Source organism: Manacus candei, unplaced genomic scaffold (assembly GCF_025592945.1).
Source record: "Manacus candei isolate 608988 ecotype Guabito, Panama unplaced genomic scaffold, ASM2559294v1 h1tg000074l, whole genome shotgun sequence".
Lineage (NCBI taxonomy): Eukaryota > Metazoa > Chordata > Aves > Passeriformes > Pipridae > Manacus > Manacus candei.
The window spans coordinates 327,172-353,859 of record NW_026138122.1 but is presented as its reverse complement, the minus strand read 5'-3'; the positions used below and the strand labels follow the sequence as shown (position 1 = coordinate 353,859).

General features: G+C 40.7%; 1 protein-coding gene across 7 annotated transcripts in view; it reads right to left on the bottom strand.

The window, feature by feature from the left end:
* Positions 1–4,439: 4,439 nt before the first annotated feature.
* The window catches only part of TDRD7 (tudor domain containing 7), a 47,397-nt gene continuing 25,148 nt past the window's right edge, over positions 4,440–26,688 (bottom strand). For 6 of the 7 annotated variants that reach the window (XM_051809098.1, XM_051809096.1, XM_051809099.1 and 3 more), the window contains 11 exons: positions 18,832–19,412; positions 15,018–15,204; positions 13,393–13,504; positions 12,330–12,532; positions 12,060–12,194; positions 10,295–10,378; positions 9,998–10,132; positions 9,548–9,658; positions 7,624–8,114; positions 7,139–7,299; positions 4,440–4,911 (listed from right to left, as the gene is read on the bottom strand). In XM_051809098.1, the coding sequence (XP_051665058.1) occupies positions 4,691–4,911; positions 7,139–7,299; positions 7,624–8,114; positions 9,548–9,658; positions 9,998–10,132; positions 10,295–10,378; positions 12,060–12,194; positions 12,330–12,532; positions 13,393–13,504; positions 15,018–15,204; positions 18,832–19,412 (2,421 nt within the window). In that variant the 3' untranslated portion in view covers positions 4,440–4,690. The remainder of the gene's footprint in view (positions 4,912–7,138; positions 7,300–7,623; positions 8,115–9,547; positions 9,659–9,997; positions 10,133–10,294; positions 10,379–12,059; positions 12,195–12,329; positions 12,533–13,392; positions 13,505–15,017; positions 15,205–18,831; positions 19,413–26,688) is intronic. The other variant, XM_051809100.1, reaches the window with a different exon arrangement.

The following is a 26,688-nucleotide window of genomic DNA, read 5'->3' as shown; positions in this document are numbered from 1 at the left end:
AAGCCAAGAGCGGAGGGGGTCCCAGATTTATCAGAGGAGGGCATTTATCTGAATGCTTCTCCAGCCCTATACTTCCCAGACCTAGTGATGACCCTCATCTGAAAATGCCTGCAGTCTCCATGAGATGGCATCTGGCTTTTTTTGCATGGCTTGTCATACAGCTGACTTGGCTGGCACTGAAGTTCCACGTCCCATGGCATTTCGGAAAGATCTGCAGTTAGCCTTGGAAATACAGCGCACAGCTGGGCCAAATGAAGAATACAAATGGATTCGGTGCATGCCTTGCTGAGGTGAGCAGGATTATGGCCCAGGTCATTGTCATCATCCCAGCTGCTGGCAGGAGAGAAAAGGGCACTCTCAGAACCACCCAATTCCCGCAAATGCCTGAGTTTGTTCCAGCTGAAGAAGCCTGACTGGTACCAGACCAGACAAACCTGGACACCAGTGTCTATGCCACCTGTTTACCAACTGCCTTTCTCAACGCTGTGCCAGCTGTGAGTGGCTCAGGAAGGGATCCACTGGCACCACCAAGCTTCCCTACTAAGGCCACGTTGGTTTGGCTCTCTGAGATACATAGCACTTAATTTTTTATCCTGGCTGGCCGCTGTCACATCTAGCTTTGTGTGCACCAGCAGCTCATCCAAGGTGAGCGTGAGCGCTACAGCCCCTTTAGAATGCATTTGGCCTGTCTCCATCAGGCAAGACATTAACGCAGCTTCTCAGCACATTTGTTTTCAGTGTATCAGTGATACTTTTTCACCTGTCTGCCGTGACACACTGCAGGAATGAACACTGCAAGTAAAATGTACCATGCAGCACTTCTCACAAGACACCGAGTTTCACTAAGTCTAACTACACGTAGGCTTCTAGAGGAAGTGGTTCAGCATGCTTGAACCATGTCTGCTCAGATCACAACCTCCTGCCCTAGCCAACTTCTAACTTCACAGGGCAGGACAATTCTGTTTAAGACTTCCAGTCCAATCTGAAAATATCAGCAAAGAACGAAAGAACACAAAAGGAAGCTCTCAAGCTTTATGAATGTCTAAAGTGATGTTTTTTTTCATGGCATGACTCTTCTTCACTTTTCTTGTCTAATACAAGCAGCACATGAGAATGTAGGCTCTTTCCAAGATTTGCCTCACGCATAATAACTGTGAGGACAAAGGATGAGTGCGGTGAAAACACAGAGACAAAAGATCCTTGCAACAAAATTCTTCTCAAATGGGGAAAGAGGAGTCCAGGAGTGGAAACCTTGGAGATAAGAATTCATTTTGGGATGGCAAAGAGGGTTCTCACATTTCTCTGATGAAATAAGAGTTCCTCAAAATGACCCAGGGTGAACGCGCTGGGAGAAGAGAACAGGTAAACTATAACTTTGTAAAGTCAACAAAATACAGCTGAGATAGAATAAACAGAAAAGAAGTGGTTTGAAAGTGCTTATTGTTCACAGCCCTGGGAAAATAAGATATCTGCTTTGTTTTAGTTATTACAGTGTCATCTGTTTTCCCTAGGTAATGAATGCTCATTTTCCATTTTATAAAATTCACTGTGATCCACAAAACATGTCTAACAAAGCTGCATTCTCTTTTTTTGTTTGGGAAGTTATCCTGGGTGAGGTCCCAAGAATTATACATTCCATATCGACATTCCAAGGGAGGATCAGCTGGGCTTCTGCAGATACATCCTACATGGTTTTGGCATTTACAATGAAACTGGAGTTCCAACGAATTTCCAGGCTTTGCCCCTCTATTTAGAAAGATGGTCTGACACCTAATATAAACCTCCCTTTCTGCAATTCAAGCTTTTACATGCCTTATTTTATTTATATATAAAACAGTTATCAGTGACCACTTCTGAAAGTGTTCCCCTCTTTATCCTTCTTCTATCCAGACTAACTGCAAATCCTACTTTTTAAATCAGACTATCTAGACTTCCATTGTTCTTGCTTTCCTCTCGTTTCTCTGTGAATAATCCACATCTTTCCTATAGGACAATGCCTTCAGGGTTCCAGGGGAGGCCTTTCTAACAGCTGTCAGAATGGAAAGATCATGTGAAACTAACTCCACCACCTGCTGGATTCAGACACAGGCTATGGCAGCACCCCTGGTGAAGTGCCATGCATTCCTGAAAGCAGAGAAACCATTCACAACCACCCTGGAACGCAGACTGCTGAAAAACTGAAGCTAAAAACCATGCAGCATTCTGCGTGAACAACTTACACAGAGCAGCCTAACGCCTCCTGGGATCCACAGACTATCTGCTGATTACACTATTTCACGGTTCAAAAACTTCAGCAAGCCCAAAGCGCTCAATGTTGAGCGCAGTCAACATCTTCTGCACGTTTTTCAAAGCAGAGCAGCACAAAATGTACTCTTAAGAGCACTAGCGGGTCAATTAGCAAGCGTATCAGAGAATCTTACGGGTTGGTCAGTGATAGAGTAACATTAAAATCATAGTTCTGCAAACAAAATCACAGCGTAAGGAGATGGCAGTAACAGCACAGTACCTGTACTGTAATGGACTAGTAATGGAGACACTGAAGAGAGAGTTTGTCCTGCATAGTGGGAATGGAGAGACATCTCAGTGCAGCCTCTCTGGACACAGTGTATGAACTGAACGCAGCAATGTGTTAACTTTGGGGTAGGGTGTATGTTCCATGCAGGCACAAAACAATTCACCACATGGAGAGTGGTGCCCCTGGGTTTGCTCATCAGCTACACTGCACTCTGTTTTAGCCATGTGAACTCCAGCACTGAGCTGTGAGACCACAGGACTGTTGTCCTTACTTCTCATCTGGGTTTCTTAGCCACTGACAACCAAGGACAGGGTGAGGCACGTTCCAGAAGGGGCAGACAGGCTTGAAAACCATCTTGAGTGCAAATGAACTTCTGGCAAAGAGCAGATGCCCAGGCCTTAAAGGATGCAAACACAGCATGGGTATTTCTCATGAAACCAAGCTTCAAAATAGCTCCAGCAAAACGCACTGTGCCGTTACAATGGTTTCTAGCCATCAGACTGCATGATTGCAGATGAGGGTGACGTGTTAGACACACAGGTAAATTCTCACTCTCTTGAAGAGCTCAGGGAAGTGCTTGTCTCATCCTAGTGTCCTCTGTCATTCAAATTTTCAGGCTTAGAACATATCCTATGCAGAGGGAAACTTCTGCATGGAAGTTTATCCTACAGTAGTTATCACCCCATGGATTCCTTCACCTGTGTTCTTCACCTACTCTGCTGTGGCAGCTGAAGAAGAAGTTGATTAATATGGAAAAAACCCGATATTTTCATGGTTAATTTACCTCTCTCAACAAGTACACTCAGGATCTTGACTCAAACCTCAGCATACTCAGATATGGAGAGGACCATGAAGTAGCAATTTGCATTAGACTAGCAGTTTGTTAGTTTACCACTGCCCACTCTATTTATTAGGGCTCTGCTACACCCTGCGTACAGAGCAGGCAGAGAGACACTCAGCAGTCTCCCCAGAGGACTCCTTGCTGCTTAGCTCAGACCTTCTCCAGAACTATACCAGAGTTAGACTGAGAGTGCAAATGTCTTACATGCTTACATAGCTTGTTTACTCAGAGTATTTGTATGCATTTTCTCTCTCCCACCCTAACATGCACCTCACCATTCAGTCTTGGTTTCCTTTCTGCCCAGTCTCCTGTACTCCTGCAAACAGCATTAAGGGCAGAATTTCTTAGCTCAGCTTGTGCACTACTTGAAATATTATACGACCAGGTGCAGCAAAGAAAATCCCGTTGCTGGCTTTCATCGCATAAAGCTTTAATACGGTGCTTGCTTAACAATCTGAAGGAACTATGGCAAGCAAACTCAAATCTAGGCAGCAGACTACAAAATATAACCATGTCTACAACTCCTCTAAATATTTCTAAGGCCAAAAATGAAGTAGGTTCTAAAGTAGTCCAAAAATACCATGTTCAGAGGACTTTAAGCACCCATCCACGTGCTTATAGGACTCTGCTTGCTCCTGTCTCCAGGGAGCAGTCCTTTAAAGTTTCTCAGAAGCAAACATGAAAACGAGCCATCAAAAAAGTGGGAAAGGAATGCTTCACATTTAGCAACTGGTCAGGGGGGTGGGGTGAGAAGGGGAGAGGAGAATTCAGAGAAATGGTATCACTGCTAAAGAACAGCAAACAGACTAGTGAGCAAACAAAGCGCAAACCCTTCTGTGAAAACTGAGCCCCACAAATGCAGTATCCCCAACAAGGCACTATTCAATGCCTATGAAGTCAAGGAAGGGGGAAAAGCTCACCAGCAATGTATGTCGCTGACAACAAACTCAGAAATATTGAGGACTGCATCCATGTTTCACAAGTAATGAAAATGTTTGTTAAAGGGAGGACTACCCACTAAGTGGCTCTGAATAATACTATGAGATAAAAACCCCTCCAAAATTAGGAAACGATCACAAGAACAAAATTCAACATTGTTTTATTGATAAATAACTTCTTAAATATTTTAATCTAAATATTCTAGCATTACAATGGTAAACAACATGAAAATTTTCAAAAAATCAACTGAAGTCAACAGAAACCAAACTTGTTAAACAAACACAGATATTTCAGTTTTATCCCCATTATGTCTTCAAGGCCATGTAGTAGTTATATTTCTCTTCAAAGCTTGTTACTTATTTCATCACTAAGCTGCTACGTTTCAGAAGTGGTGATTAATCACTCTTTGAAAATTCCACAAGACTTTGTGACACAAAATCATGAATCCATGTATCAATATGTGGAAGAGATGTGTCCACGAGAAAAGTCACTATTTTTCGATCCCAAGAGTTAGTGCTTTCATTAACTGCCTGTATCTGTGCCACAAAGGGTTTCTTCTCTACAAGATTCCGAAACACTATTGATGCCTCTTCTGACCACTGCTGGTTTTTCACTCCTAGGACAAATGTAAAGCAAAACAGAAGGTCATTTATAGACTAGATCAATCTGAATTATTAAGTTTATAAAGAAGTGGGGTATGTTTAAATACTTGAGAAAACAGATGCTAAAGTGCTAATGAATGCAACTTAAACCTAGAAAAGAAAAACAAGCTCACTCATCTCCCACACAAACGAGCTTAATTATTACACAGACTAGGACATCTATTTTTTCTTGAAGTCTAAAGATATGGAGAGTGAAAGGCAAATGCACTGACTCACTGAGAAATTCAAAGTATATCAGCTGCCTTGCATGATCAGGGCATATCAGGAACCTTTTTGAAAGTTCCTTTCAAAACAAAATTTCTTTGTCTTCAGCCTGAGGATGCTGAAATTATCTGTCCTGTTGGCCTTTCTTTAGATTAAGTTTTCTTCATTCCAAAGCAGCATCAGCTACTAAAACATCAACCGAGCCTTCAAGTCCCAAACTTTCTGCAGAGGGCAGAAACGAATTAAAACTCTGCCTAAATGCCTCACAACTGCTCTTATTTTTTTCAGAGCAAAGTCAAAGTCAGAGCAAAGTAAAGTCTCAAAATCCCATAAAGTCAAGTCTGCTAGAACATGAACAGATTTTTAAATGCGGCTGTAAACCACACGGAAAGAAGTGGCTCATGCAGACTTGGGATTCAGTCTCCCCAGACCACTCACTGCCAGTGTACAGCATTTAGACACAGGGGCTCAAATATCATGAAGGAATACACAAAAAACAGCTTGTGGGTAAAAGAAGTAGAACAGCAAAGTGACAATACTGTGCTTCTACTATTAGCAGCAGCTTGCCACTGACAGGACAACACGGTAACACAGCTGCCTGAAGATTACAGAAGGAATTAGAAGCCAACAGTTAATCAACACTTAAGAAAGGCTAACTAATGTTAGGAAAGGCTGCTGTGGAAGCAAATGGGATTTTACACTGGAACAAACCAGAGACTAAGAGGTAGGAGACATGAAAACAGAGAGAAAGAAGTGAAAGAATAGCAAGACAATAGTTACTGGTCTTCCAGGCTCAGTTGGCCTGCTTTGACAATATGAAGCATCTCAGAGGCAAACTTAACTAGCTACCTGGGGAACTCTGTGAAGCAGGAAAAGTGGATGACTTGCAGGCTTGCTCAGCTGGATCCTGTACTACCCCAGAAGACAGACACAGCTAGAAATCAGCTTCATTACAGCACTGCACTCCCAGGACCCAGCCTGTCAGTAACACATCCATCATCACTAGCTTAAAGCAACCCCCAAGGTCACACTGAGGCCATACAGGAAAGCAGATCCACAGAAGGAAAACCAGGATCAGAGCACCAACCCTGTGGCCTGTCACTTCCAACAAGCACATTCTGTGACTGAAATCTAGACTAGTGCTGACCAAACAGCGGCAGAAAGCAGGAGCTGACTAAGATGAGATGCATGCATCTGAAAGCAACACAGAAATGAAAGAAAAATTTGGAAAAGACAGCAAGAAGAGATCAAGTTTTATTTTTTTAATTGTCTCAGATGTATGCACATTCTCTGTGCCTCATATTCTCAAGGAAATTTATTTTACTTTAGCTTATTAAAAGCCCTCACTCCTCTTGTGGAGTTTTTTTATTTGTCTGAGAAAACCAATATATTTCAGGCAATTTGGGATTCCAAGTACGCACTGCAAAATTGCAAATTACAATGGGGCCAGATATATATGTAAAATTTCTTCAGAAATTCAGCATCTAGGTTCCCAACTTTATGCAAACTAGGATAATCAGAACATTACATTCTTATCAACAGATACATCATAACTTTCACACTTCATAGTTGTTTACGTTAAAGGATCCAAAAAACCACTTAGTTCTGATTTCCATGTCCTTTGCATATTAGATATCACACACATTAAATGACAAATTTCATGGCAATAAAAAGCAGTTGCTGGGAAAGCTTAAGCAATCTTCATTTTCAACACATGATAACTAAAAGTGCTTCATTAACTTAAAGAAACAAATAACAAAACAGAATTATCACCACCTATGCCAAGAAGAAAAGCAGAGCTACTTAGATCACACAAACACGTATGTGTTAAGCATGTTTCTGCAAGCAGGTGCACTTCAGAAAAAAAAAAACAATTACACCACTAATCTGTGATTTTGTCCGCTTTACATTTCTGCTCATTTGGTATCCCCACTGATGCAGACCTGAGCAAAAACAATTTAAAAGCTTGCTACCTACCTGCAAGCTGAGCTGTTATAGCTTGGAAAGGCAGTCTTCTAAACGCATCCGTGAGTGGCTGTACTTTCCGAATGCTGACAAACTCATGTTTGCCATAGTCCAGCTCATACACTGACAGAAAACCGTTCCTAAGAATTCCTTTTACTGTGACCCTGTACCACCTAAAAAGGGGGAGAACAAGCACAGACAATTTGAATTCATATTCACACACTGTCAAGGCACCGGAAAAAATAATACACAACCAAAAGATCTTAACCATGTCTGAGGCTTCCCAGATCTGGATTTAGCTGAATAAAAGTCAACTATTCCGACTACAGTGTGGAAGCATGAAGGGAGTGCAACCTCATTTACTCCCTTAATCTCTCAGATATCACTGGACATCTGCCACCTGGTTAACAATGCGGACTAAGCAAAGCTAGGCTTGCCTAGCTTAGCAGAGTTAAGCTTGCTTTCAAAGATTTTAAGTAATTTAAGTATCTACTTACTCATCTCCAATTTTAGCTGCATACAGCTTGTTTTTTTCAATATTCACAGCTTTCTCTTCTGCCCTGCTGTAGTACAAGATCATTTCTTCCATCAGGGCATACAGATTGTTTAGCTCATTCCAAGGCTGGACAATGAAGTGGCCTGGATGGCAGGCCACTGAGACATAGATATCCATGAGCTCGCCAGGCTTTGGCAAGGGTAGAGGAGGAGGCATATCGACAGCAGACACTGCACTGCTGGGCTCCTTGGCTGAATCAGAGAAACTCTTCTCCAGCTTCCCACTAGTTAACTGCAGAGCTGAAACACCATCACTTATAACTTTTGTGGAGCTAGTCCCACTGGGTGTAACGCTCAAGAAAACATCTTTCTGGTGCTTCCACAAGTCTGCATTTTTGATCTGTCTGTTGATGCTTCGATCCATGTCTGGGAAATTCTCTGGAGCGAATAAGTAAACGTGTGCAATTCCCTTTGAACCATCCTGTTTAATCACCTTGGAACACAAAATACAGTTTAATATCCAGTTAGTAACTATTTAAATCCACGTCTGATTTTGTACTGAAGACTAAAGTGGCAACAGTTCATTGCACTTATGCACAGAAGTATTTTCAAGATTCTCCCAAAAACGTTAATGAAGTCATGGAGAGTAGACCACTCACAGCAGATAAAAAGAGCACTTGCAGCTATTCCACTCATGTAAAGCAAGTACAAAGCTTGAACTGAGCTTTATTCTGCCCAACAGGTTCAATCCCAATACTGCGTTACACAATTCTAGCTTTCAGTGGAACAGTAGCCAGTGTCCATACAGCTCTAAACAATTATTAAATATTAACACATAATCCTTCAAAATATCTTCCTGCCATTACAGGAAGTAAAGCCTACTAAATTAAGGATGGAAAAAAAATAAAGATGAACAAAGCTTCCAGGTTTGTATAATGCATAATTTTCAAGCACCAACATAAAAATATTTCGTATTTAACATCAGATATGCTAGCATTATTAATAGTAAAGCACTGAAATTTTAATTTCAGAAACTACATAACATTTCTTTAGAGATTATTCTGTTTATGTTCCTACCCAGGAATAAAAACTTTCCACAATTAAAGCACACACCTGCTGTCTCCTATTTAATCCAGTAAAAATTAGCACCAAACACGAATTCTCTTGGAAGTGGATGTTTAGAAAAGCCAGATGTAACAGGCATAAGCCTCAGACTAGAGGTCTAGACTAAAGCAAGCAAAAAAGTTAAGGAAAGCTACAAAGCACTTCTTCAAAGTGCTCTGACAGCATATGGAATGAAATTTTTTAGGAAACTAGTTTTGTTTAGTCTGTAGTAAGTAATAGATTTTCTTTAGAAGTATATTTTCAGTTAATTGAACTGGTTAGGATACATTGCAAATGGAAATAATTTTACCTCAAAGATAAGAAAAATTCTAAGTATACAAAGCACGTATTGAATCAAACTCGATTAGAAAAAGGAAACAAAAAATAAAGCTGATTTCAAAGACAAGAAGGAGAAAAAGCTATGCTCACAAGAGGCATAAAAGTAAATCAAGATGAACTCAAAAGTTGCATATTTTTATGTGCTGAAATGTGAACAACTGTGTTTCTTTCTTATCATTTGGTAAAATAACTCTAGCTGCATATTTGGACTTAGACAGCAAAATGTGAAAAGCTGCTGTGAAAGTTGCTAAACTCCTGTGGAGAAAAGAGAAGATTCTAACACACTTAAGCAAGTAAGTTTTATGTCAAATGTCCTAAGGAAAGGACTTTGTATAGGATTTATGTCCAATAGCTGGTTATAAACTTTTACATTTCTATAACAAAAATCGACTTGATAAGTTGTTAAATTTTTTAAGTTATTCTTCCAATGCTCTCTTCCCACGCCTGTGGATTTCAAGTCCCATAGGCATTTTGACTATTTACCTTCATGCTAAATTCAGGGCAATTCATTACAGTGTCTCTCAGCCACAGTACAGCATCTGGAGTCCACATGCCAGTGTTAGGAGGCAGATCTGCTAGGCAGCATTTTAAAGCCTACAAACAGAATTAAGTACACAAGGTATAATTTAGAAATATGAAAACTAGTCTGCAAGTTCCAGTTCACAGGACAATGCTGGCAGATTCAACAATGTGTGACAAACAGAACGGGACAGGGCCAACATGCAAAACCAGCACTATCAAACATACACAACATACTGTCCATATACAGGACTACACTGTGACTTATTTCAGGCAAAGATGTACAGAGAAATACACTGCAATGTTGAATGCTATGAAACAAAACAAAATTTCCTTACATAAAACTTGAAATAGCAGCACTACAAACACTGGCAAGAGAACTAATATAGGTTAGGCTTTAACATGTCTTTATACCTGAGGAGGTATTGCAATTACTTCTCTCAGGAATTGTGGTGGGATTTCTCTGAGCTCTGATACTTTCACAGTTGCAACAGTTCCAGTATCCATGAACTGCACATCCAGTGCCCGTCTAGTGTGAATAATTTTTATCTGAAAAGAAGAAAGCAAGAGCATAATTTTGAGGTTAAAAGCCTCACTGACACACACTATAAAATGTTTTATGGAAACTAAAGATTCAGACTGAGTTAAAAAAAAGAAAGAGACATTTCTATGTGGGAAAACTGTAGCTATTTTTTTTTGAATACTTCTTACCTCTACACGTGCCCATTTTCCTTTGGAAGGAAACAAGCAGATTTTGCCACAGAAAGGCAGCAACACATTTAACTCGGAAGTCTGCTGCAAATACAAAACCAGAAATTAAAAAGCGTGGAGCTATTACTATCTGGCACTCGACTAACCATTTCAAAAGCCACACATGACATAAATATTTCTGAGAAGCAAAAACGCTGTTTCAAATATAAAGTCTCTTTCCAGACTGAGAAACATATTCTCATCACGTCGTTTTAAGCTTCCCCAATTGGCAAAACTTTAATTCCAAGCTCTGTATCTTACAGGGAAACTGAGAGAATACAAAGTGTCAGGGGGGAAAAGCAACACTTGGAAACACAGTATATGAAATCACCAATAATTACTTTACTGTTCTGAGAAGCAAGAGCAGTTTAGAGTTGTGACAGAAAACTGAAGAAACTCCTAGCTTATATTCTAAATCATATAGTTCCTTGAGATATTTAGCAAACCAAATTTACTACTGACTCAAATGAAAGTCTCAGGGGGGTGACATTCACCATAATAATCCTAAATAATGTAACAAGACAATGGGCAAAAGGCAAGAAGAAACACGATTTGAAGAACCATCAACTGCTTAGTTTGTTTAAATGCCCAGGCAAAATAAAAGAAAAAACAACTCTCAAGATTAGCTGCAAAGTCAAGATTGCTTCTTTTACCTTGTTAACTAAAGAACCTGAAGATCAATGTCTCTCTTCAATAGCAACAAGAACATAACACATACTCTCTCCCAAACCCACAAACTTTTGAAATACCTGTCTGGCTGCCTTCCTTTGTTTTGCTAAGCATTTCAGGGTTCTTTACTCTTTCAGTGTTGAGCTCGCTTGAAACTGGGTCTCAATAACTGAGACATGTTTAACACAAAATATTTCCAGGTGATTCCACAAGAGGTCTAAAGCTTAACTTACACACCTAAAAACACTTTCAACAGAGTAGTGTCACAAGCAGCAGTTCTAACAGGATCTTCAAGATTCTGCATTATATGATTTGATTCTGCAAGGCTCAGCTGAATTATCAACAAATTAGATTCTCTTAAGATCTCTTTGGCATAAATTTTCTTGAGTCTAGTGAGGATTGGTGCATGTGTCTGTTAATGGGTGGTGGAATGTCAGACTTCTCTGGCACACACCCTTTTTAAAGCAACTTAAGACTTCAGAAAATGTCTCCTGTACATCACTTCTAGTTGATATTAGCAACAACATTCAAAAGCTAAGGGGACAAGGGGACAAGTGATGCAGCATATCAGAGCAAAGCCATTGAATTTCCAGGTTAAAGACAGGTTTAAAAGAACAGATCTTGGTTATGCTGCTGCCACTTTGCACAATGTGCTCTGGGCCAGGCTGTTTACGCATCTCAACTCCATCACATAAGTAAAATTTCCAGCAAAAAAAAAAAATACAGCAGTATCTCTCCAGGCTTTATAGCAATCTGACACATTTTCCATTGGAAGCTCCCCATTAAGAGCCATACTGTTGCTGTTCTAACTATTCAAGGAAAGTTTAGAAGTAGTTACTGAAGCCTTAGAGACTGCTTCTGAACAAGAAAGCGTCAAAAGACACTGCTCATGCTGAAAGATGCACCCCAAAAACCCCCAAATGAGGAAGAGAATTTACAGCCTTTTTGAACAGTCTATGGCTACTACAGAAACTTGAACTTATGTACAGGGAAAATGATGGGTACACTCTGAAGAAAGGCTACATGACTTCACCACTTCCCTCAGCACAGAACCTACCTTGTAAACAAAGTAGTCTTCTAGTTTCTGCAATATTTCAGAGAGTCTAGACAAGCCTTTGGATGGCACTTGGCAATACAGGGTTCCATCAGAGAAAACACTGGTTACTCTGACATTTGTATATAGTGCATCTACCTGCAACAGTAAGATTTTGGCATGAAAGGGGAAAAACAACCACTTAGCAAATTTCTTAGTACTGTTTTTTGTCCATCTAAGACCTCAGCAGTCAATGAATTTTAATGAATTGAGAAGGAAACAGGACAGTGGTACCTGCAGGTGCAGTTCAAGGGACTTGTCATACAATGCCTTCAGACAAGTAGCATTGATGTTGATATCATCTTCTCCAGACGTGTCATAGAGAACAAGAAGAGGAATATCACTTTTTTCCAATATTTCCACAGCAAATATCTTGAAGCATGTCTGTGATTCCACAGTCTTTATTAGGACAGGATCATCACAAAAGGCTTCCAGTCCTGTAAGACACACCATATTTTTATGAATCGATGTATTCAAAGGCAAAACCAATAACCAGGTCTGTGTTCACAACAGGAATATTTCCAAGAACCAGGATGAGGCAAAGGAAAGCTGTACTGCACCCCTACTTGAATTCTACTTAATTTCTGCCTTTTTAACATAGACAGCCATCTTCGGGGGTGGGGCAGAATAGAAAAGATCCTCTTCAGAAAGAGTTGAGGCAAATGTGTAGAGAACAAAGGAATGTATTGAAGTATTAAAAAACCAACCAAACAAAAATGCCAAGCTCATTCGCAGCAATTTTATGCATTAAAAATAAAATATTTTTAAAAACTTAGAAAGGCCTACCAGTTTTAGAAGGGTAAATAAATTCCAGCAGAGTCTAAAAGTCTGTAGGTATGCAAGTATTGAAAGGGGAAGGATCACTTTAAAATAACTAAATAGGTCCATATTTAGAAATACTGCCTGACCTGGTCACAAGAGATGTGCCTCATTTTGGAAAAGGTGTTGTGTTAGTACATTGTTTCACACAACAGTAAATGTTATTTCTTTATTCTCCTATTTCTTTAGGCTCACATACATAAAAGGGACAAAAACATCCAAGTGCAGAAACAACTAAGTTTGACTACATAGATACTGGATATAATTGTCTTCTAATATCAAAGGTTCTTTATAAAACTCTTCTTCTTCACATCCTTTCTTCCTCCCTTTTTCTTCTTTCCATGTCTACCCATGTCTGTTTAGATTAGCTGTGCTGGACAAAATCTATCATACACGGATAGATCAAGGATCAAAACTCCCAGACTCACAGATGCTTCAATCCATCAATCATGTACAGTCAGCACTGCCTTTCTCTTACCTGCCAGTTTACACTTTACAGCTTGAAAAGGAAGCGAACTGAACTGTTTCTGTAGTTTGTACACACTGTTGCTTTCAACAAACTCAGTGAAGCCATGATCAACATAGCGTACCTGAAAATGGAAAAGGGAATAAAGGCATAAGATCATCAATATCATTGTAAATATGTTTTCTTGAGTCTAGGGGAAATGCATTCAGTTACCACATTCTCTGTGCAGCCACAGGAAAATTACAGTTTGCTCATTTAGTAGAATATTAGACCATTAATTTCATATTTATCTCACTGCCTGAATGTTCAGAGTTTTCAGGGAAAGCCTCATTCTCAAGATCTCTGCAAAACCATCCTCTTCAACTGTTCTACAGAATCTCAGCTCTTAATAGGACCACTTCTGGAGGGTTCAGCATGCATTACCTCAAACCATGCGAAGAAAGGAATAAAGTGGCAATTTTTGTTTATAAAGTTTTGAAACTGTTGAAAAGTCATATACCACTTAGGTGCCATTATAAGTTTTGCCTGCTGTTTTTACAGCATTAAGAGAATCATTTTGATTAATGCTTGTCTTAACTCTGATTACCACAGTCAGTGCAAGAAACCATTATGGAAACTGCTGATTGGTAGCAAATAACTGGAGCTAAAGTAAGAGAAAGAAGGCTTTACAGGACTTTCTACAACTTTTTTTCTAAACTCCATCATGCAAAACATCTGATTATCAAATACTGAAAGGAGGTCTGAACACTGTGTTAGAGGATAATCAGAAATGCTTCAATAAAGCAGTAGCCTTCTTTTGGCTGGTAGCTCTAGTTAGGGAGAAATTAGAGGCAAGCATGGCACCTATGTCCTTGCCACTTCTCTAAAACCAACAGTCTTTCAAAACCAAGTTCTGACACTCTCCAACAAGCTCCAGCTGAAGGGTATCATACTAACTCTCAGAAAATCCTCAATTCTAATACATGTGCTATTTAAGTATTTATGAAATGGTTCAACTTCGTAAGTATGTTAAGAAGACCTAGATAAAAAGTCACCTAACTGGGGGAAGAAACAAAAAAAAACAAATTAAAAGGGTATATAATCAGTGTTTGACGAGGCAAGAAATAATCGAGAAGTCTTAAACTTCTTTTAAACTTCTAATATATGTTGTAATTTTACTGCGGATAACAAGAAGAGTCTGCTTGGCCCAGGGAAAGTTTAACAGAGGAGTCAAATAATCTCAGTGGGGTTTAACTAAAATGCATACTACATGTAACTCCCAGAATACCAGATCTGCCTGGAAGGGGAAAATATAACCTTCTCATTTTTTTGCTATTTAGTGCACGTTAGAGATACTTCAGTACAAGACCTCAAAAAGCTCTAGCAGCAACTGAATTCTGTCCTTTCCTTTCCCTTCCTCTGTCCCACTCCAAATAGTGCTAATGCAGTGTCCCTCCTAACAGAGGTAAATTTTCAGTACCAAAGTGCTAGAGGGCCCAGCCCCCCATAAAACTCAAAAAAGCCCCCAAACTCAAATTAGTTATGGAAAAAAACCTGATAGAAAAAAACCCTGCAGCATATTTAAGAATTAACCAGGTATCTAAAATGCAAGATTGTTTCAATTCTTTCTCCAAGTGCCAAAAGAGGTAATTACTTGCCTTTATTCTGTTGTCTTCTAGAGAAATTATCCGAGCACGCACCCAGGCGTCTTCTCCAGCATGTACTGCAACAAGCTGCCCAACACTCAGAGACTGAGCTGCTGACACTGTGCTATTCTGACTATAGTATGCTTTCATCTCATCTTCCATTTGTTCCTGGGCAGAAGAATAATCTTTGCCCACAAACCTACAGTATTTTATAAAAAAGAACCAAAACAAAAACCAACACGAGAGTTAGGATGCAACTTCAAAAAAGGTGAATAAGAACATTTCCATGCATATATGAATATAGGAGTAAATTATGGATGCATACATTTTCTAAGTACACTAGTATTCAAACTCTTTTCCCATTAACAGGGTTATAAAAAAAGAAAGTTACTCCGTCATTAACAAACACTATCTTAATCTGGTTTTCACTAAGGTTGATCCACAACAACACATTTAAAATATTTTTTTAAATCAGCTGTTAAACCCTGTGCTGTTTACTCTCTCCCTCCCTATCAATCAGCATTAGGTTGCTGACCTAATGGTTCCTACTGAAGCAGTTTGTACATAATGAAGTATATAAACTTTCTGAAAACTCCAAATAGGAAGTTCTGAAGGCTTCAGAAACACATCAGATTAGAGTAGCCAAAAGGAAACATAAAAATTTGTATTTAGTAGCTACTGTTTCAGCATATTCAAATGCTGAATTGACACTGCACAATTCTACAACGTAGTTTAGATCATCATCCTATAAACATCTGAGTTTATTCTGAAGGCCTGCTATATACCCAAAATTATTGCAGATATTGTACTATGACATACTATGGTAACTTTATTAAATTAAATTAAATCTAATCACATTCCAGGGGAACCCTCACTTTCCCAAAGACAGCCTCACGCTTTTCAGGGTGACAGCCTTTTTATTTCTACAAAACAATGTTCATCTCCTTCAAAGGAGAGATAAAGTGGGGTGACAGTCATGTATGTGCTACTTAAAAGTTTCTTTAACATTTATTTCATAAGGATACCTAACAGACAGTTGGAGTAGCTCAACAGAAAGTAGAAGAATCTCTCAAAATTTCCTGCCTCATTCACTATTTTCTAGTAATTGGTGAGCCTCATACTGAAGAAGTTTTTGGTTGCTCGAAGCCAATTGAAAAATTATTTTTCAGATTTTTTTTAGAAAAGAATCCTGTAAAGCCACCTCAAAAAAAGTGTATTAGAGGCTAATCTATGTGCAGGTAGCCAGGCACTACAAGTGTGCATTCTTTTTCAACTGGAACTAGTTCACATGTCCAGTAATGTTTGCTGTTCCACTGTGAAAGGAACAGAGGAGTATGCTTCCACAGTGAAACATACAACACAATTTCATCTAGGCAAAAAGACGAGGGGAAAAAAGTATCCAAGCTGTAGCACAGAAACTTAAAGTACCTGAGAATAAACCATGACAGTTAATTATTTCTTGTGAGAATTCAAAAGCAGCACCTAGTGCATCATCTCTGCCTTCAATCACACTGTTGTGCATGTACAGCAAATATCCAGGAGTGTTTCTATCACCTCACTTTCATACTGACTACATCGGAATTCTCACTGAATTGTTCCATGTCTCAAAACAGAAACAGCACCAAACCTTCCAGCTTTGCCTTCACTACTACTGCATTTCAAAGGTTTCAGCCAAACAATACTTAGCCACATACTAAAGAGATATTGCTCTCTCCCCAAGACTGAAAGAGGAATCTTGATTTTATTGGTCCTACAAAAACCAACATCAACCAACAGCCCCTAAACAGTCCTTGTGTAGATGAGCAGAAAGGGACTGGTAGGACATGTAAGGACAGATGAGCCCATGCACTGTTCCCCTCCTATACGTCCACGTGAACATTTTCTTGTCATGGCAAAAAAACTATTCCCTTCAGAGCTGGTTGCATCATATCAAGAAAAAAGACCTTGCCCATAACCCTAAGTAGTAATTTCCATACCTAGGGCCAAGAGACCACTAATTTTCGTCATGTACCTGTATGGAGCTGACAAATTCAGAAACCTTAACACTGTCCAAGAAACGTGGCCCACAATTTGGGAAGTGCTGCTTTGTAGAGAAATTTTAATATAATCACCCTCAGATCATCAGTGTCATACAGTATTCCTCCCAAATAATTAGTGGAAACATGCTTGAAATAACAGATTAGAAGGTTAAGAACTGTTACTCCCATGTGCAGCAAGTTATCAATGCTGCCAGAATTAAAAGGTGTACAGGGAGAAGGAAGAAGTTTTGAAGAGTTAAGTTCCACCTGCATAGCAAGCTGGAAGTAGGAGATGTAATTTGTTCCTCCTCTTCCCAGTGCAAAACATATGCACTGTGTCTGCTTCTGTATCTCTGCATACAGAATGCTTATGTCTCAAATGGGTTGTCTTTCCTGCCACTATTGATCTTCATCATATTTCATGTTTTGGACTAATTTCAAAGAGATCTCTCAGGAACAACCTAAAACGTAAAGCCTCTCTTTCTTTCTTCTGTGATTTCTTTTTTTTTAAGCTGAGGGTCACTCACAAATTCCAACTGTGTCTTCTTTGCTAAAATGATTGACTTGTTCAGCTGGATACAGGACAAATCTTTTTGACAGATGAAGAAGCTTGCCTTAAATTACGCTTTGTGGTGAGACCAGTATACAAAATAAATGTATAAACAATGCACACAGAAGCTATATGAGAAAAAGCACAATACAGGAATGGTAACAGCTGCTAAAACAAAGATGGCCACATTCTCAAAAGGAAATTCCTCTGGTAACCCCTAAGTAAGGGGATCTTTGCTACACACTATCAGCCTTGAGATTCCATGACACTAAAATAGTGGAGTGACACCTGAAGTTCAAGATAATATATTACTGAGACCTAGAGAAAAAGGATATCTAGATTTCAGCTATAAGCCCAGTGTATTGAATACTGCCAAACAGTAATGAGGAATGGGGTAATAGGATCTGTACACATACTTAATTCAATCCTCATCTGAGAATGACTGAAGCTATCTAACCAAAGCAGAAACTGCAGAAATTAGTGGGGAAAAACCAGAAATCTGTCACTGTAGCATATGACCACACAGTCGCTCAATTCATCCTCTTGAAGTGCCCTATAAAATTTTTAAGACTAGGGTCAATTTAAAACAATTTTAAAAGTGAAATATCCTCTATGAAAATGTTTAGGGTTTGACTTTTTTTTTTTAAGTTTTAAAGAACTGCTAGGATTTCTAGTACTTTATTCCAACAATGAAGTATACAAAGCTTATTATGGTATATCCTGGAACAGTACAATAGCATATACCTAAGACAGCCATTACAATCCACTTCTTACACTGTCCTCTAAGGCTGGACTGATCAGTAACCAAATCAAGAAGCACTAGTAGTCTATTGTTGGATGAAACCTCATCTGTTTCCAGAAGTGAAAATCAAAGTGGAATCTGAGCATACTCAAGTCACATCTAGTTAGTAGTAAGTCAGTTATAGAAGTAAAAAGTATTTTAGTAAGAACAACAATAATATCTGAATACTATTACGTGTTGTAGTAGGGTCATTTTAAAAAGTCTTGCAATGGCAAGTCAAATCTGCCTTCATTTCATATAAGCCAGTGATAGAATCAATCAGTTCAGGACAGAAAAAGTTTTGGAAAATTTCCACTTAGGCAAACAAAAGGATTCTTAAGTTTCATTAGCAAATTAAGTAAATAATAAAGCCCTGAAACCTCCTCTTCAGCAATTCCTTCCTGGTACATCTATACAATGTTACTATGTGGATTTATAAATAAAGCAAAAAAGATAGATTCCAAAATACAAACTTGCCTAATTAGGACCTCATTAGTGTTTTTCAGTTCTAACACCACGATGGACACAGATCCTTCTGACGGAATGATTAGAGAAGGAACAGTTATGTTCTCTGGATACTGGTCCTTGGATTCTTCATCCTGCTGTTCAGCTGTGGCCTTCACTCCATCACGACTCTGGACTTTCTCAGTGACATTCAGGTTTTCATCAATGCATCTTTGGGGTTTAGCATAGAGGATAGCCCTTCTGGGGACTTCAGATACATAATCCACCGTACACACATCTGAGAGCAACTCTAGATTACTGAGAACGTCTTCTGGAAATTTTGCTTGGTAAGTGTCTTGGTACACTTTGGGCAGTGCATGAGCCCAAAGACCATTGGAATATTTCAGCAAGATGCTAACAACTTTCTGCTTTAGGTCGCTGCTCAGTGATGCAGACGTGGTCTCCACATTCGGTTTTAACAAAGGGTCTGCTTTTGAAGACGTAACATTCTGAGACGCCTTTTCCTGATCGGCATCGCTTTTTGCTGCCGGTGGTATTTTCTTTGCAGGATAAAGGTGTTCATCCATCTGATCGCCCCTGTGTATTTTCTCCACCTTGTAAAACAAAAAACAGAGCCAATAATCAGTTGTATCTCTAAGTCTAAAAAGTTTTGCCAATTACACTTTTATAACATGCATTTTACACAGATTTTGAAGTGGACATCCACGGGGAACTAAGCTTGAGGCGGTTACTACAGGGTAGTATTTCTTGTAATGCTTCCTCCTCTGTTTTGAAGGGTACCAAACACATATGACTACATCAGTACAGGGCAAGTATCTAATCTATACAATACAACTGGAACTTGCTTCCAAAGAAGTATAATCTCTCTTTTCTCCCAGGAGGACCAGAAGATGATGACGCACTCCACGAACTTAGGTCTTTTGCACATTACCCCCCCACTACCTTTCACAAAGGTAAGCCTATCATAAACAAAAGGGAGATGGGATTTGATTCTATACTTCAGAAACAAGAGGACACTTGCCAGGCAGTGCTGTCAGGCAGACTATTGCTGTCGTGCTCAGGGAATTATTTTTCAGTACGAAAGTTCTGAAATCAAGGAGGAAATGTCTGTATCATAATAAAATTTCGTAATAAAACTGATTAGGTCCTTTTAAGCCATGCTCACAGCCTCCTCCAGAACCAGACAGATGTTTCGCCAGTCCCTATGTCTCTAGTCTTTGCTATGTTCAAGAATAAGCATCTCACATAGTTTTGTCCTATGTACACCTCATCACACTCAGTTGAAATTGCCACGTGATGACCTGAGTTGATGTCGTGGTTTGAATCTTGTTTTCCCCCAGAGGCTAAATTAAGTGGTAGACCCCAAGGGGTGGAAACCCCTGGAAGTTTTGAAGTTCTAGCCAATGGGCGCTCCTGCAAAAATGTCAACATCCCACAAGCTCACCGGAAGAGATGAGTGGTAGTTTTGGTTGTTGAGGAGAGGTGACCATGTTGTAGAGCCACAAGGAAGGGGCTCTGAGCCCCTTGGGCCCTCTGGGGCCTCCAGCCCCTGGGTGGGGGCCTGCAGGGACCTGGAACAGCATAAAGCTGGGCTGGGTGCCTGTAGTTATGCCGGGAGATGTTTTCTCCATGGGCACAGAGCAGAAGACGGCACTGACCAGAGAAATGGTGGCAGAGAGCCAGGCAGGAGATAAGGACCTGAACCGGAGGAGCAGCAGAAGCAACATGTAGCACCAGAGAGAAGACTCCTGGAAAGGGAGGAGAAAGAGAGCCAGCAGCTGAGAGACAGAGTTTGGGGTAAGACTGTACCAGCCCCCCAAAACTCCTTTGAGACCTCCGAGAAAGGAGGAGTAGATGGACTCCTATTTTAGAGGAGCCTTGGAGTATGCAGCACCAGAGAGAGAGAGAAGCTGAGAAGCTCAGAGCGTCCCGGAGCTGGACCGGGACGGCCAGAGGAATGCGGGGGGAGTTGACCTTGGCTCCCCCCCCTTGCACTGCTGCCACGGTGGCAGCCTGAGAGACAGGGCACAGAGGCCCTGCAAGGAGCTGAGTCTCCTGGAGATACCAGACCGTCACGAGGACCCCCCTGTGTCTTCGTGATATGACGTGGTGAAACGACCTTGTCTGGGGTTACGAAGCCCACGGAAGACCCCTCGGTTGGAGGCGATGGGGCCAAGAGAGGCTTGGATACCTCCCTCGTGAGTGCTGGCAGAAAGCCAGCCAGAGCTGCTGCATGTGAAGAAGACAGACTGCTGCCTCAGAAGATGCTGCTGTTCAGAGACTGGAAGGGATCTGTCCTTCTTTCCCTCCTGGACTTTTATTTGGAGGGGAGAAGAGATCTGATCATTGTAAATACATATGTCATGGTAGAGATAGTTTGTGATCGTGTGTATAATGTGATATGGTATTTATTTGTACAGTCATTGTAATATATTCCCTTTCCCCCACTTTGAGTCTGGTGTGTTTTGTCTGGAAAAACCCATCTCATATTAGGTTGAGATGTGGAAGGGGAATGGAGCTAGGGAATTGGATTTGGGGACTATCTCAAACCATGACAGTTGAGAATCAGCAAATGTACTACAGAAGTGGATTTCCATACACTTGCTCTGCATTACATTGTCTAGGCTGGTGCCAAAGCAAGGTATGAAATGGTTCTTGGGAGTAGGTCTTGGTCAACTTCCACAAACACTAGCATGTGTGCTATCTAATATCATCACAAAGAAAATAGTTTTCATAGATATAAAAAAATATGAGCCAGGTTAGAGAACTCTCACACATTTTTGGTGGCATGTCTGAATTATTCTTTATCGGTGAAAACCAAAATAATAGTATTTTCTGCAAGAATAAGACATAAGAAGGCAAACAAAGCCATCTAACAACCCTCAGTTCCTCAGATTCATGTGAATGAGTCAAATAAGCTTTAAGATTCCAGTCTTTCCAAGTAAGCTCACTAAACCAAGGAGACATTCCCTCTTAATATCTCTGTGGGGGGAGAGGAGAGGCAGTGTCCTATAGATATCTACTTACTAAAGAACAGTTATCTACTAGAGGAAAAAATATAAACAAATCATACAAAGGATGGTAAATTCACCAAGGTCTTAGGCATCTTGCTAGTCAGGTTGATATAAGAGATGACAAAACATGTCTGGCCATGCAGTCTAGAAGGATCAAAGATGCCTTCAATGATTCACGACACAGAGAATCTACATCTGTAGGTACACTGATATGAGGAATTTTATTATGCTCCCTGTACCACAGGAGCTCGGTTAAAAATACAACCAAACAGAAACCTATCGAAGTCTTGCAAGGGCCTTGATACACAGTCAAGAGACCAAAGAATATCAAGTGACCCAGAAAAAGAAATCAGTGCACACCACCTTGGCAGAAAATGACATCCCAGATACAGAGGAATTGGTAAGGATGTCCCCTGTGTCTACACAGAAGATTGAGTAATTTGTTTACATAACCAGCCAAAGAAACTTTTAGCTCCAGAAAATACTTGGCATTATCAGAACAACAATTTGTTTGAGAAGGTTGTGTTGGGATATATGGCAGCTCATCCTGAAAGAAGCTGGATGCAGAGAGTCTACCTTCATGCATCCTTTCTCTTGACTAGAACTCTTTATATAGGGTTGCAACAGAGCTGAATAAATATTTGCTGACAGGACTATAAACCCTTACACACTAAAGACTGGCAGAAGACTAAGAAGAGAAGATCCTCAGAGATCTTTAAGCCTCTTAACTCCAATAATAGCTCTGAGTTTTTCTAGGCACTGAACTTCAGTTTTGAAGAAGCTGTAGATGCTGACTGAGCAAACCATTTAGAGACAGCAAAAATGCTATTTCAGTAAGTCTTTTCAGATTCCTACACTATAAATGAGCTCAGGTCGACATCATTAGAATCACACAATCATAGAATCATAGAATATCCTGAGTTAGAAGGGACCATCAAAGTCCAACTCTTACCCCTGCACAAGACATCTCCAGGAACCACATCATGTACCTGAGAGCCTTGTCCGAATGCTTCTTGAGCTCCGTCAGGTTTGGTGCTGTGACCACTTCCCTGGGGAGCCTGTTCAGTGCCCACCTACTATCTGGGTAAAGAACTTTTTCCTAATACCCAAACTAAACCTCCCCTGACACAGCTTCATGCCTTTCCCACGGCTCCTATCACAGGTCATCAAAGAGAAGAGATCAGTATCTGTTCCAATGTTAGTGATTCCATGATTCTGTTTCTGTAATTTCTTCTGTACTTAACCGAAATGTTAAAATTAAGTCATACTGGGTATATTTTTGTATTTTTTTTTTGTAGTTAGACTAAAGGATCCCTATTGTAAAGATACTCCCTGCTCAGATTCAGTTAGTGCTCAGGGCTGGAGTGGTAAGCTCTGTAAAGCACAGGAGTGTCTTTAGGTTGCCCCCTTCTGCCCCATCCTCTCTGCCCTCCCACTTCATTACCCTTATTCATTCACATCTGTCGTGGTTTGAATCTTGTTTTCCCCCAGAGGCTAAATTAAGTGGTAGACCCCAAGGGGTGGAAACCCCTGGAAGTTTTGGAGTTCTGTCCAATGGGCGCTCCTGCAAAAATGTCAACATCCCACAAGCTCACCGGAAGAGATGAGTTGTAGTTTTGGTTGTTGTAGGAGAGGTGGCCATGTTGTAGAGCCACGAGGAAGGGGCTCTGAGCCCCTTGGGGCCTCTGGGCCCTCCCAGCCCCTGGCTGGGGGGCTGCAGGGACCTGGAACAGCATAAAGCTGGGCTAGGTGCCTGTAGTTATGCCGGGAGATGTTTTCTCCATGGGCACAGAGCAGCAGCCAGCACTGACCAGAGAAACAGTGGCAGAGAGCCAGAGATAAGACCTGAACTAAGGAGCAGTAGAAGCAACATGCAGCACCAGAGAAAGGACTCCTGGAAGGAGAGCCGAGGAAAAGAGAACCAGCAGCCTGAGAGACAGAGTTTGGGGTAAGACTGTACCAGCCCCCCAAACCTCCTTTGAGATCCCTCTGAGAAAAGAGGGAGATGGACTCCTATTAAGGAGAAGAGTTTTAGACATGCAGCACCGGAGAGAGAGAGGAGCTGAGAAGCTCAGAGCGTCCCGGAGCTGGACCGGGACAACCAGATGGAATGCGGGGGGAGTTGACCTTGGCTCCCCCCCCTTGCACTGCTGCCACGGTGGCAGCCTGAGAGACAGGGCACAGAGGCCCTGCAAGGAGCTGAGTCTCCTGGAGATACCAGACCGTCACGAGGACCCCCCTGTGTCTTCGTAATATGACGTGGTGAAACGACCTTGTCTGGGGTTACGAAGCCCACGGAAGACCCCTCGGTTGGAGGCGATGGGGCCGAGAGAGGCTTGGATACCTCCCTCGTGAGTGCTGGCAGAAAGCCAGCCAGAGCTGCTGCATCAATGTGAAGAAGATAGACTGCTGCCTCAGAAGATGCTGCTGTTCAGAGACTGGAAGGGATCTGTCCTTCTTTCCCTCCTGGACTTTTATTTGGAGGGGAGAAGAGATCTGATCATTGTAAATACATATGTCATGGTAGAGATAGTTTGTGATCATGTGTATAATGTGATATGGTATTTATTTGTACAGTCATTGTAATATATTCCCTTTCCCCCACTTTGAGTCTGGTGTGTTTTGTCTGGAAAAACCCACCTCACATTAGGTTGAGATGTGGGAGGGGGGAATGGAGCTAGGGAATTGGATTTTGGGGCTATCTCAAACCATGACAACATCATAGTGAAGATACTTGTTCTCACAGTTTCTTGTGCTTTTGAGACTCTGACTTCGGAAAACATACAATTACAAATGAAACTCTAATGCAATAAGACAGGGGAGTCAATCTAACAACTCCATACTGTTGGTGGCTGCCCTTATTCCTCACATCCATATGCCAGCTCTGAGGATCAGACATCTTTGTCAGCAGTTTTTTGGATCTACTAACCTTTACCTCATAATGCAGCGAAGCCCTCCTACAGCATCAGAGAATTGCAAGATTTAACACACAAGGAGAAGCAAGAGTTGCAGGAACAAGGGAAGATGCTGTCAAGTGGAGTATGACTTCATTTGGTGGCTCATCATGCTGTCTAACCACGTATTGCTAGGACTGAGCTTCAGGCACATCAAGTTATAGCCTGTTCCCACACTGCGTTTGGACAGCAAAGTTATTCTGGATCTTGTGTTCTCAACTGGCTCATTTCCACACATGCTATGACAGCATCTTCTCAGTGAGCTTGATACCAACTGTATTTTGCCCTGTGCTGTAGTATGTACAACATATCTAGTTAAATTTAGGTAGAACATGGCTTGTGTTCACTGAACTCCATTCTAAATGGCTAGTGGCTCTGTGTCTTCTCCTGAGATACCCACTAAAGCAAACTGTCAGATCAAACACTGATTTCTTCAACAAGCATGGCAAAAGGAAGTTATCATAATCCCAGAGCTCATTTATAGGAAACAGTTTGTAGGGCTTGTGTAAAACTGTGTAAGCTTTCATCCATACATGCTACCAGACAGGACAGCCTGCTTCATTGTCTACTCCATGTGCAAAGTGCATTAGAGCTGATTTTTTTATTCTCTCAAGTCCATTTCTCTGTTTAGAATGATGACTTTTGCCTCACTCAGCTAACTGGGGTACAGGAATCCCTTCCCTGAGAGTAAAGACCTGACAGAACCAAAGTTGCTCAAGAAACACAACCGGCTGTGGCAATCCTTATCTTCTCTGTGCAGACCTGTTTAATTGACTCTGAATGCTACAGTAAAAACTCAGCTGCCATATATAGTAGTATGTAGTACCCATTTTGTTAAGAGATGGTATACTGCCCAAGAACAGAGTCAGGAAACAACAGTCCTAATCCTATTTCTGTCAGTTTGTTTACCAGATGATCCCGCCATCCTCCTAAGCCTGTAGTTTCACTTTCTGCAAACAGTCACAACTTCTGTAAAATATGAAGACTATTCTCAGAACTATAAACAGCTAAAAAAAATAAAACAAACAAAATATCCTACCAGTCAACTAGGCAACATATGCAAGTCCCATTATTGACTAAAAAATCTTCTACCTTCCTGTAATGACAAACTTCACCTTGTAACAACTACTTAAAAACAAACGAACAAAAAAAGCAATCACAAACACCCCAAAACCACCGAAAAAAAGCATGTTAATTTTCCCCTTAGTTTCTCTGATTTTTTTCTAATTATGTATCTTCAAGAAGACTAACACACTGTGGCACCTGTCCAGCACCAACCCAGACATCCAAGAGATAAAGTGAAGAACACTAGGCTTTCCTTTACTGTGTAAAGCCTCCTCCTCAGAATAAATAGCCAGGCAAATGTTCTCCAGACTGAGGAGCCTTTTCACACAGTATCAGCCAATACAGTGCCTGAGCGCACTGACAAATATGCTCAGGCTAAAATACCCATATTTTTTAGCCAAAGCCTTATTAAAAAGCAGTAAGACAACTGACTGAGAAATGGTAGATTACTGGAGATTAAACTATCCTCTGATGACAACAGACTAATCTGCTATGTAGCCAGGGTCAGCAGGGTATTTTACAAAAAAAGAACATCATCTTTGCTCTGGAACTGCTGAAAAGCAGACATATGTCTTCCAACACAAGTGGAACTTGCAAATTGAGAATGGCAGTGTTATTTTTTTTACTGACTCCCTCAGAAAACCAACAGAAAGACTAAGGTAGCCACTATTAAAAGAAACCTCTAGAAGCAAGTCTAGAGGCATACATCCCTTCTTTCTGTTAATTAAAAGGTGGTTGCTTAGTATTGTTCTCTACCCTTTCCTAACTGCAAGAATGAACTTGGGAAGACAAGTGCAAAAAAAAATGACAGAAGACAGCTTCACCTGGCAAACAAC